Genomic DNA, 12,780 nt, shown 5'->3' on the forward strand with positions numbered 1-12,780 from the left:
TTGGGCAACTTACTCCTTTTGTCACGGAAGCAAAAGAAAGGATAGTGGGAAATACACATTCTAAGTGGGTGGTACAGGGGGTCAAAGTTTTTACCGATGAGAGTGTGTCTCACGAATCTCTCAAGCTAGAAAGATGAAACTCGGCATATCAACTCTCCATTAAAAATAACGGAAAACGTGTTTCAGCGTATTTGAATATCCTGCTTTCAAGGGGAAAAAACAGGGACATGTCTAAAATTTTCAAATTCCCATTTGTTTAATCAGAAAGTGCCGTATGTCAGGATTAGATTACGTTGAAGATCTTAAATTCGGTATACGGACCTAATATTAAAAATAACGAAACAGTATTTCTGCGTTTCCTAAAATTTCACGTGTAATGGGAGAAAGAGGGACACTTCTAAAATCTTGAAATTTATCTTTGTTTAATAAAAAAAATGCCTAATGTTAGGATCAAGTTGAAGATTGAAATTATGTATACAGACTTTAAATTGAAAATAAGGAAAAACGTATTTTAGCGTTCCGAATATTGTTTCTAAAAGGAGAAAGAGCGACATTTTTAAAATACTGAAATTTTCCTTAATTTATTAACAAAATACAGAATATGGGGGATTCGCTCAAGCAGGAGATGTAAAATTCTGATCATAAACTCTTCAATTAAAACAATGAGGCAAATATTTCAGTTTTCGAAAAGTTTGCTCCTAAGATGGAAATGGGGATCATTTCTATAATATCAAATTTTCCCTTTGCTTATTTACGAAGAGCCATATGTAAAATTAATTTAAGTTGGTGATCTGAATTTTGGTATAATGGACTGTTAATTAAGAATAAGAAAAGACGGGTTTCAGTCAAGAGCGTCATTTCAGGTTTTGCTTGGGGGGGTAAGACCCCCAAATGTAAGAGAATGTGACGTATTTCATTGATATATTACTACCATATTGATGAAATATATATAAATCTCAAAACCAAAGAGGGGCCAATTGCCACTTTCTAGAGGCCCAGTTGGCGTCCCTGGTTTCAGTATTGGCGAATATTCTGCTCCTAAAGGTAAAAAGGGACACTTCTACAATTTTATTTATTTAGGAAGTGCCGAATGTGAGGATTTGCTCAAGTTGGAGCTGTAAACTTCTGAATATAAACTCTCCAGTAATAATAATAATACTAATAATGTCCCATGTTTGAGCGCTTTCGAGAATTTTGCTCCTAAGAGGGAAATGACGGCCATTCCCATAATATCCAAATTTCCCTTTACTTAATTATGAAGTGGCGAATAATGATTTCCTTAGATTGGAGGTCTCAAAGTCAGTATATAGACTCTTAATTAAAAATAAGAAAAGCCGCATATAAACATTTACAAATATACCGCTTCTAAGAGGTGTGAGAGAGTAATTTCTATGATAGCGATATTTCCTGTTATCTATTCACACAGTGCCGAATGTGAGGATTTGCTAATGTTGAAGGTGTAAAATTCTAAATATAAACTCTTTTAATAAAAATGATAGGTCTCGCGTTTCAACGTTTTCGAGAATTTTGCTATTAAGACGGGAAACGAAGGTCATTCTCATAATATCCAAAATTTCCTTTTACTTATTTACGAAATGGCGAATGTAGAGATTTGCTAAATTTGGAGATCTGAAATTCGGTATATGTAAACAATTGCGTAACTTGGATATATGAAATTCAGTATATAAACTCCTATTACATAAAACTCATTCTCATTATCATCTCATTCTATAGGGTTCAATGTTATAACAGGAAATGGTTGATTTATACCACTTCCGGTTTTAGTAGGAAGGTTAGAGTCCAGGTAAAACGTATTCTTGGGTCACTTAATTGATACCAGAAAACCGTTTCTCGCTATATATTATCGTTTTTAGTAAATAGTGGTTAATACTAAAACCGGAAGTGTTTGGATGTTGCCACCTCCGGTTTGATTAGAAGTGTAAGAGAGAATGTAATATCTATTCTCAACGCTAAAGTGATTCGCAAAACAACTTCTCCCTATCTCTTACAGTTTTCACTCTATGTCGATGAAATTGAAACCGGAAATTGTAGTGAAAATTTACCACTTCCGATTTTACTAGTGCTAAGTATGAAAGTTAATGTTATCCTTGAAACGCTATATCGATTGTCGAAAACAACTTCTTGTTGTCTTACGCTTTTGCTCTAAGTTATTAACGTTAAAACTGGAAGTGGTTCATTTCTGCCACTTCTGGTTTTAGTAGAGTGTTAAGAATGAAAGCGAAAGTTGCCCTGAAATGTTTATTTGATTGCCGAAAATCGCTTTTCTTTATCTATCTCCGTTTTTTGCTCTAGAGTGATCAACGTTAAAACCCGAAATGGCTCACTTCTATCACTTCCGGTTTTACTGGATTATTAAGGATGAAGATGGATATTATTCTTGAAACGTTTAATCGATTGTCGAAAACAGCTTTTCGGTATTTATTACCGTTCTAGCGCCATAGTTATCAATGTTCAAATCGAAAATGATTCATTTGTCACTTCCGGTTTTATTAGAGTATTACGGATGAAAGTGAAAGTTGTCCTTGAAACGTTTAATAGATTGCCGGAAACCGCTATTCTTTGTATATTACTGTTTTTGCTCTGAAGTGTTCAACATTAAAACCGGAAATGGCTTATTTCTACCAATTTTATTTTACTAGAGTGTTCAGGAAGAAAGATGAAAATTGTTTTTGATATGTTTAATTGCCTGCCGAAAACTGCTTTTCGCTATTTATTACCGTTTTTACGCTATAGTTATCAACTTTAAAATCGGAAGTGGCTCATTTCTACCACTCCCGGTAAGAGAATCACCTTCGTTAACGACCTCTATCAAGATAGTTACTCTATTTATCTCAGGTGCGCTATTTGGACCTGTAGGAGGGCAATTGCCCCCTAAGGTTTTAGAAATATTTTATCTATATGATAGTAATATATCAATGTAAAACGTCCCAAAATCAAAGTCTGAAATGACGTTGCTGATTTATCTATTGCAAAAACTAAAGCAAGAAATTCGCACCCGCTTAAAAGTTATGACGAGAGATGAAAAATCCCAATTTGCATACTTATGTCTCAACTGTGGGTCAAGTTACATGTCCTCAAATTTGGAAATTTAGGCTAATTTCGACATGTTTCTCTGAAGATAAATGGTCATAGCTCTGGTTCTAAGATAGTTACAGTCATGGTGCTGATATCATTGGAAAGCTAATCAACAGAGTTTTACATTGATATGCAATATGACCCATTTCCAAGAAATTTCATGTTCAAGATAATTGCCCTTAACCTTTGACCTTGAATACCTCAAACCCCCCCCCCTTCAATTTCTTTGGAAAAAATATATTTTATAGTTCCAATATGGTATTAAAAACATGGTAACGATAGCACAATAGAGGCATCATGCCCCCAAAAATATTTGTTATCCTGCTCCACAAAAATACAAGATTCAACACTTTTTAATTCTTAAACACTAATTATTCTTACTAATCCAAACATTAATTTTCTTAAAGAATAATTAAGTAGTATTTCAATGCTACTACAAAGTACAGAAAGCATTGTTTTAATGAAAATAAAATAAAAAAGTGGCTACAACTCACTTCACAAGCCATCCAAATCTGATGGAGGGAGAATGAGATCCTTCCAGTTGGTGTCATTAGAATAAGTTTCATGATTATATGATTATGGCAATAAGAACGCCTACCTTGCCAGGAAAGACGAATCACTTAAGTCAGAGATGATACTCGACATATAAACTCATCTGCTTTAAAACTATGTACACTCATGTCCAAAATTATTGTCGCATATCTAGAACTGTCTTCTTGTAAGAATATAATTTGATAATGATTTTGCAGGCTACTTTTAACACTGATACTATGTGTATAATTGGGAAATGTATATTTGTTGTAAATACATAGAAAAAGAATTATAAATACGAAAATTATAATGAGTAAAATAAAATGTTGCTAAATGAACAAGAAAATTTTATTTTCGTTTTATTCTTCTTATTTACTGTTCTTTTGACATGAAATTTGCCACATACATGTCTTTGCCAATTATATACATACTAACATTATGAGAAATACCGGGCGAATTCGTTATCAAATTATATTCTTAGAACAACATATTTATAGACATGCGACAATAATTTTGGACATGAGTGTACATTATAGCATTGAAATCGAGTTGTTACACCATGACGGAAAACCAGCTGAACCTTTTGAAATTAAAGATAGTGCCTACCTTGTTTGAACTAGGTTTTTATCATGACACCTTAAATAAAGTGGGTTTCTAAATGGGGAAGAGAGAGTGTTCGAAATTTAATCTAAAAAGACAGTACCTCAGGACCCTCTCAAATTACGAAGATGGAGAACATGACCTCATTTGTTTGGACAAGACCTTTTTTTATAAATGCTAGTTTCTCGTGGGACAAGATTTTTTGGCGGTTTGGGGAGGAATGACCTGTGAGGGAGAACATGACCACTTGTAACTTTGAGAAATAGGAAAAAACAGGTCATTGAGTGTCATGCAAGGTACAAAATGACCATTTTGAAATACTTGTATCAAAGTTAGTATATAGGTAAACCAATCAGTAAGAATAAGTGGAAACATGTCCTAGGATTTTCGAAAATTCATTTTTCAAGAGGGTAAAGGAGGAAAATTTCTTAAGTTTTTATTTACGTCCAAATCAGTATTGTCTATCTCATCATCACGAGAAAGCGGCTGATTCATTTGAAATGGATATTTGAACATTTTACTTGACTTGAGCCTAGTGTTTGTTATGTTACATCCATAGAATGTGTGCCACAAATTACTACTTAACTACAGTATTACTGGCATCGCTAGGAGGGGGAACGAGCAACCCTTCGCATTCCCGCCTATTGTAGAGACGAAAAAAATAGCAGTACCGTCTGAAATTAATTTCGGAACAAGTTAGCACTTAGGTCGACCTGATTCTTTTCTCATGTTTCTTTCCTTACCTAGGTAAATTGCACTCTTAATGCGAAGAACATACACTGTAAGTTTACGCGCGTAAATTATGCTAATCTTGTTAGCATTGTAAAAACGGTAGTGTATGAAGTTTTCCGTACCCTTCGTGAGTATTTTCTTTACACAGAAAAAAGTTCCATCTAGTTTAACTTTCAGTGCATAAACGTAAAAACTTTATAAGATTCTCCATGGAGATGTGTTCGAATTTTCTTCCTACTATTACTGAAAATAATTATATTTTACTCAAGGGCGGAAAAAATAGAAAATTGCTATTTTCTCGAAAAAGGCTTCAATATTTTGTTTATAATTCATAAACCAATGTTTCATTAAGAACCAAATACTGAGGTACGGATAATTTCTCCGATAAAAATTTTGAAGTAGTAGTTTATTCTTGGGGTAAGATTTTTCCGGACGATTTTGTCAAACACGAATCAGCCGATTTGTTCATACTTCACAAATTAATGATTTATGAATAACCTTGCAAATATGGCATACCTCATTTGTTCTAAAAAAAAAAAAAAAAAAAAAAAAAAGGCCACAAGGGGTCGTTTATCCTTTGAAATTAATTTTTTGGGACAATTTTCTCAAAAGAGACTTAGCTTATTTTGTTTATTTTTCATAAATGAATGTATCATTAATAATCTTATAAACGATTGAACACATCCACAAGAGTGGTTTACTCTTTGACTGTTCCTTTTCGTCCGATCTTTCCTTAAAATATGCAAGCGATTTTTTTCTTATTTAATAATAAATATTTATTTAATAAACTTATAATGGAACGTAAATTTCTACTCATAGAAACATTTACAAAATTAGTATTGGAGTTGGATGGAATGATGTAACCCTTTGTGAACCTCTTGTGACGCAGAAGTACTATGAAATTAAGAAACATCAGGGCATAAATTTTGCATGTAAATTTACAAAACGAGGCTAATATATATATATATATATATATATTTTTTTTTTTTTGGAACGAGATGAAATACTTTTTTCCCGGATCGAGAAGAGACGAGACTTCTACAAAATTTGCGAGACTAGAAAAGAATGAAAGTCGGTCCTATGGAGCTATATGGAGTTTATGTCAACAGGTTCATATAAACTTTTCTTTCTTTTTTTATTTTTTTTTTATTTGAGAAAGCACCTTCCGAAGTTTGTCGGTCGGATTTTTTGAAACGATATATATATCATTTCTAAAAAATGTCTTGAATTTTTCACGAAATTCTTTGTATTTCATCCGTAAAGTATACGTTTAATATCATTTAAAAGTCACGTTTATTGTGAATACAATGGCGTACAAACCAGGGATCTATGGTAATCAAAATACAAGCAGCAGCTTTGCAAGTGAAAGTAGATTTTTTAAATAGCAGTTATTTTTAAAAGTGATAATAAATTAAAAGAAAGAAAATAATTTTTGAAATTTCTATTTCTGGGCAGTATTTGAGTATTTATTACTTTAAGATCTGAATAGTATCTGGTATGACATGTAAATTAAGTTTGATGCTTTGTGAAATACATATGTAATTCAGACCTCCGGGTATAAAAAATAATAACTGACATTTAAGACATTTTATAGGAAATCCAATTGAAATTTCAGAAAAATATATTAACAAAAGTATTCCAATGTACACATTTGTGGATATGTTTCAGGCTGAGGGGTATGATTCTGAATGGAAAGTACAAAAACATCGGTATTTAATATTTTTATTGCATATGATAATACAGGTTTTTCAAGAAGACGGACAGTGATTTTCTGCACATACCATTGCTTACATAAAAGTTACTTCTAATTGGTAGTACACGTTTGGAAAAAACGTAAGCCAGACATTCTTTATGCTAATTAAGAGCCTCCGACACGAATAACTCAAATTCGCACAAAATGTCATTTAACAGTATCTATACCTGGAATCGTCAATTTTTAATTTTTAATAAGCTGCTAATAAAATAAATAGTGAATAGTGTATTTAGCTTATGTTTAATTTTATTATACTGTTCGTGTAATTATAGTAATGAGGTCATCTGACTTACTTATTTTTACTAAATTTTAGGTAATAAGTTATATATGTTTTGTATATGCTAACTGCACTTTAATATTAATTTGTTTTTCTATTTATAGGACAAACATTCGAAGCCAAAGAAGAAATGTCATATTTGCTACAAAGAAGTTACACAACTACCAAGACATTTACGGCTTTGTCACAAGTGGAGTCCTGAGAAATCAAAAAACATTAGATATGAAGTAAAAAAAATATCGTCCGATAAGGTAAAGAGACGATGGAAACAATGTATGCTTGAAGGATGTTCCGCCAGAGTTTTCCGAATGGATCAACATTTAATAAATAAACACAAATATATTAAACAAAGTGAGGAGTATTATGAGGTATTGAGAAAAATGAAAACAGCAAATAGGGTACCAAATACATTGTCTCAAGAGGAGGACTGCAGTGAACCACTATGCTCAAAATGCAACTTGAATGATTTTTCTTTAGATTATGTATGGCATGATTTTGACAAGTGGATGAACTCTATAGATGGTGGAACAGTTTGCAAAAAGAAAAATAGACAGCAACACATCTCCCAAGTAAAAAACATTATGAAGAGGAGCAATATTTCTTCAGTAGAAGAAGTTGTGAAAGAAGGTATAAAACAATTCAGAACCTTTTTTACTCAGCAAATGGAACAGAAGGAACCAAGCACGGTTCTATTCTACATGGGATCATTAAAAACATTTCTTAAATATATGTTACAAACCAAAAAGTTGGAGACTGCTCAATTTGACGAGCTAACAACCTTTCTTCAGGGGTGGATGAAATCCCTGCAATCTCTAAAATCCAAAAAGAAGTTTGAGTTGGTTGTGAAGGATCGTGATAACGCAATTACACCCGATGAAGTGAGGAAGTTCAATGAAAGTAATGCAGCGAAAACTGCTGAAAGTTTGTTGCGAAGAATAAGGGATGGGGGACAAAATTTATCCATGACAGAACACGCAGCAGTAAGAGATTTCTTGTTAATCACACTAATGCTTAACACAGCTCAAAGACCAGGTGCATTAGTCAACATGACTACTAGTGAGTTTTCGAAAGGTTGTTTCGTATCTGTAACACAGAACGAGGAAGAAACTGCTTGTACAACAAATGAAAGAATGTTTGTTGTGCAAGTTTTCCAACATAAGACTGTGTCATCGAAAGGACCAGCTCAAATTTGTATGAAGGAAAAAACACGGACATTCCTTCAAATATATATTGAAAAGATAAGACCAACGTTTGAACCTGACCATGACTATGTGTTTGTGACTGATTCTGGAAACCAATTACAAGTGAGTCAGTTCACTCATTCTATCCAGAAAGTTTGGAAAGCTGCAGGATGTACCAGCCTAATAAGTTCCAGGTTATTTAGGAAAACCGCCGTAAGTTTAGTTCATTCCAGAGCACCAAATCTGAGAGGAATGTTGGCTGGATTGATGACACATTCCCTAAGTACGGCTGAAAATACATACCGATTATCGTCCCAACCCAGTGAATGTGCAACAACATCAGCAGCACTAAGTGATTTAATAGAATCAGCAGCAACAGACACTCAACAGTCCAATGTTAAAATTGGAAATTCTTATGTTGCACATGAAGAAGTACCTCAAAGGAAAGGTAGATGCTTCTTTGACACCGAAGACAGAGAAACTCTATCGGTAGTATTTGCTAATGAAATTGAACAAGGCAAAATTCCAAAAATGCACAGATTAAAATATATTATTAAAGATAACACGGAAATGCTTAACTTACGACAAAAGTATCAAATGCTGAACGACTCTAAATTTACAAGGAAAGTCTGGGAGAGTTTGACTGGACTAGCTAACAAGAAAAGAAGGCAGAAATTGATTGCAAAATAGATAAATCTCCCATTTACATAGTTTGAAAATTAAGACCTCACTGATGTCAGAGTTGAAAATCGAATAATTGAACATAAAACGTTTGGTAATTGTAGACTAAGCAGGAACTACGAATAATTCAGATACTAGTTTTCTACAATAATATGTATTCAAGTTCATTTTTTGTTTGTATCATAAGAATTGATTACTGAATGTAATTGTTGGTTTCTAACATGAAAATATAATGCATGGGCCGATACGGGTTTATAAATTAAGGCTGTTGACTATCTGCACTATCTGGGTTTATCAGAATGTTAATAACTTGCTGAAAATTACATATTTGTAATTTCTTTTTCAAGAAGTTACATTTTACTGATTTCTTGTTCAAGTATAAAATCAAGTATTGAGGTTTTCCTTAATTTCAAGGAAAAAAAAAATAAAAAATTCGCCATGGTGTAAATCAAAGGCCTGAAAACCAAGATAGCCCAAGCCTTAACAGCCTTAATTTTAAAAGCACACTAGAATTTAGATAATTATTTTTCCGACATAAGCTTTTAATCGTATAGAGTAGTTTATATCCAATAAATTGTAATATTAATGATTATTGTTTGTTACTTAATATTAAGAATAATAACTAATTCCTTCAAATTTATTTGTAATATTAATTTGAATTGAAATGTTACCTTGTAATTTTTATTTGGTATTCATATTTGTAGCGCATGTTAAAATTACATAAATAGTAAACTGCAATATTAATGTTTTACCTATTAGAAAAACATTCTCTTTATCTATTTTTTATAGTTTGAAGTATTTGTTAGTACTATTTTATATAGGAACTATTATTTATATGCAGGAAAATGTAAAATTAATTACCCGTTGTTGTCCATTCTATTTTGTAATGCAAATTAAGGCATTCTTGAAAGCCCGATCATAATGACGTCACATCTATGACACATTGTTCGGAATTAGCGTATTACTAGTTGGCACTACATTAAATTATCATGAAACTGCAACAGAGTAAATGATTTTGTTCAAGTATTGTCTTTTTTTTTTTTTTTTTTTTTTTTTTTTGTATTTCAGTTTCTAAGTCTTGCACCTATAACATAATATTGTTGGTCAATACTTTATAAACTTATTCACTTATTTTTATGAGTTAGGTTATGTTGCACTTATTTACTTTCTTTAAGTTACTATTTTGTCACTCACGTTAAGATTATAATATCAAATTTATAATATGCATTTACTATGTTTGAGTTTGATAGTTTATTTTACGGGGATTGTAATAAATAAATAAATAAACAAATTTTCCTTGCTGTTTTCAATTTGATTTTCATTTTGATACAAATATAAATCCTTTTGAATAAGGAATCAAGATTGCAAGTTATTCAAATCCAATCTTTTAACCCCAGAAATAAAGGAAAGGGAAGGGGTTTCTCAAACCCAAAGGTAGTTTCTGTTAAAAAAAAAAAAAAAAACTATAACAAAATGTTATGAATAACTTGCAATTTTTCAGGTATTTGTTTGTTTTTCTTACTTAGATAATTTGCCATAATTAACAAAAAAATAATTCATAAGTAACTTAGATAATGAGCTCATACGTTACTTGGAACCATTTCATTTGAAGACCATAAGAAATCTAATTTGAAATGAAATGAAATCTTTGAGTTTTACGTCCCACGCTTATGCCGGTTAGGCTAAAGGAGACGGTGATTATGAGAAATGAATGAAATGGTGGAATGAAGAAAGTGGGAGGAAACGGGAGAACCCCGAGAAAACCCACGCACACGGTGTTTGTCCACCACAAAGTTCACTTGGTGGGGTCTGGGATCGAACCCGGGACCCCAAGCACCAGAGGTGAACGCTCTACCACTGAGCCACCGCGGCCCTACAGAAATCTAATTTGAATAACAGACTATTATCTGGCCAGATTGCCAAATGTAATTTTATGTCCCATGCCTCCGAATTAGCTATGTATGTAATTGGACATTCAGAATATATTTTATGTGAAGTGTGAAAATTGTGTTTATTTTCATACACTTTCATATACATAGTAATTAACAAATACTGTATTTCCCTGTAGAGCACACTAAATAAATCTTATGTGTTTTATGTACGGAAGACCAAGTAAGATTATGGGTTAATTTTTCTTTAGTTACATTAAATATTAGCCAGTGGGTTCGACGAGCCTCACCCCCCCTGTAGTTCTAAATTAATTTGGTATTCTACGGTTAAATTTTGATGCAGCTATAAAACAAAAGTAATTTGTAATGAACTGAAATATGGATGCAGAAAAGAGTAGCTACTCCTATATTTTACGTAAAGATGCTTTCTTTACTACCTTCAAATTTTGTAAGGTGTTCTCACTGGAAATAAAACACGGGAACTTGTTCTCCTAAGGCCCGCGTGCTACCCGTTAGACCAGCGGGGATGACTAAGTTACTACAGCTTGTCAATAATGCTACACACACACATAATGATTATAGTTTAATTAAGAAACATTCTACCTAGATGTATCTTCAGTTATGTATCATTCTATATTCCAGAATACGTCGAGTTTCAGGTATTACAAGTTAACACCAGTAGGTGATCTGGTACCACGTATTTCATTACTTGGAAAAATATCATACTATCCGGCTAATGGATACAGAGTAACAGAAAATAAATATATCACCATGATTCAAAATTATATTAAAATTAAATAATTAAAAATAATATTTGGCAGGAACCGATCAGGTTAAAGTACAATACCATTTGGAGAAACTAGCCATTCCCCCAAATTTCCTTCAAGCCCCCCTTCCCCTAAATTTCACACCTAAAATACGTTGTATTTAGAAAAAAAAACGAAAGAAAGTGTACCGAGATTTCATTACTCATGAATTTGCATTCAAATGCAACAGAAGAGTGGAGAACGTAGGCTACCTTAAAATTCAGTATCTTCAGTCACTGAGTAAATGATCTTTGATTAATCTTCTGTTACTATATAAATATCTTCCTTAAAATGTAAACTAGTTCAAGCGGCAAATTTTAGATAAATTGACTTGAATAATTTTGTATGGTATTTACCGTATTGTATTATTACTTCGGCCAGAAGTACAAAATAAAAGTTGTTTAGAAAAAAGTTTCTTTAAAAGTAGTTGCTTTGAGAAACAATAATTTCTTCATTTTCTTTTTTTAAGGGGAAAAATGGTGTATTTGTAACTTAACGAGTGTGTGAAATATGAGAACGTGCATTTACGAACAATGAAAATAAACATGGCTATGATGATAAAAATGTACAAGAGTACAACAATAACTATATTCTTTTGCAATCCAAAGCACGCGAATTTTACAGAGTTCTTGATTGAAGATAAATCTAAAATACTAAATGGAATTTTGGAGTTGTTGGATAGTCTTCCCCCTCGAAGGGTCTTCATCCCTCCAAACAAAAGCTCCCAGTGACGCTACTGGGACAGAATGAAGAGGACACTGATTTTAGGGCGATTAAAAATAAGTAATGCAAGAGTACATACCATATTTTACTTACAATACAACGTATTCCACTAGTTGTGGGACAAATGCTCATGTTTTAACTACGTAGGAAATATTTACGAGAGAGAATTAATTATTTACGGTCTTTGTGATAATATTTGTGAATAATGAAAATATATTTTAGTTTTTCTTCGGTGCGATCTCAAAAGGGCATCTGAAAATATTATGTTTTATGCGGTAATGAATTTTCTTGAAAAGAAACTCGTTGTACAAACATCATGAATTCCTAATATTCAGTCACGTGCGCAGGAATTTATTTCGGAAGGGGTCCAAAGCTTTTGAGGGTCCAAACTAAATATACGAATATGTTATTTTAACATTTGTAAAATTTATCCAAAAATTAGACTAAAGATTAATTAAAACTTGAGATTTATTGAAGGGGGAAGGTTCGTGATTTTGATTTTTTGTTACGT

General features: G+C 32.4%; 1 protein-coding gene across 2 annotated transcripts in view; it reads left to right on the forward strand.

Annotated features, from left to right (window-relative positions):
• The window catches only part of LOC145664487 (uncharacterized), a 34,679-nt gene extending 24,533 nt beyond the window's left edge, over window positions 1–10,146 (forward strand). The window contains exon 5 of one of the 2 annotated variants that reach the window (XM_081731207.1): window positions 7,094–10,146. In XM_081731207.1, coding sequence (XP_081587333.1) covers window positions 7,265–8,860 — 1,596 coding nt within the window. In that variant the 5' untranslated portion in view covers window positions 7,094–7,264 and the 3' untranslated portion in view covers window positions 8,861–10,146. The remainder of the gene's footprint in view (window positions 1–7,093) is intronic. The other variant, XM_081731208.1, reaches the window with a different exon arrangement.
• The last annotated feature ends 2,634 nt before the right edge of the window (window positions 10,147–12,780 follow it).

The sequence above is a fragment of the Thermobia domestica genome, chromosome 11 (genome assembly GCF_964235325.1).
Source record: "Thermobia domestica chromosome 11, izTheDome1.hap1.1, whole genome shotgun sequence".
In the NCBI taxonomy this organism is placed as follows: domain Eukaryota; kingdom Metazoa; phylum Arthropoda; class Insecta; order Zygentoma; family Lepismatidae; genus Thermobia; species Thermobia domestica.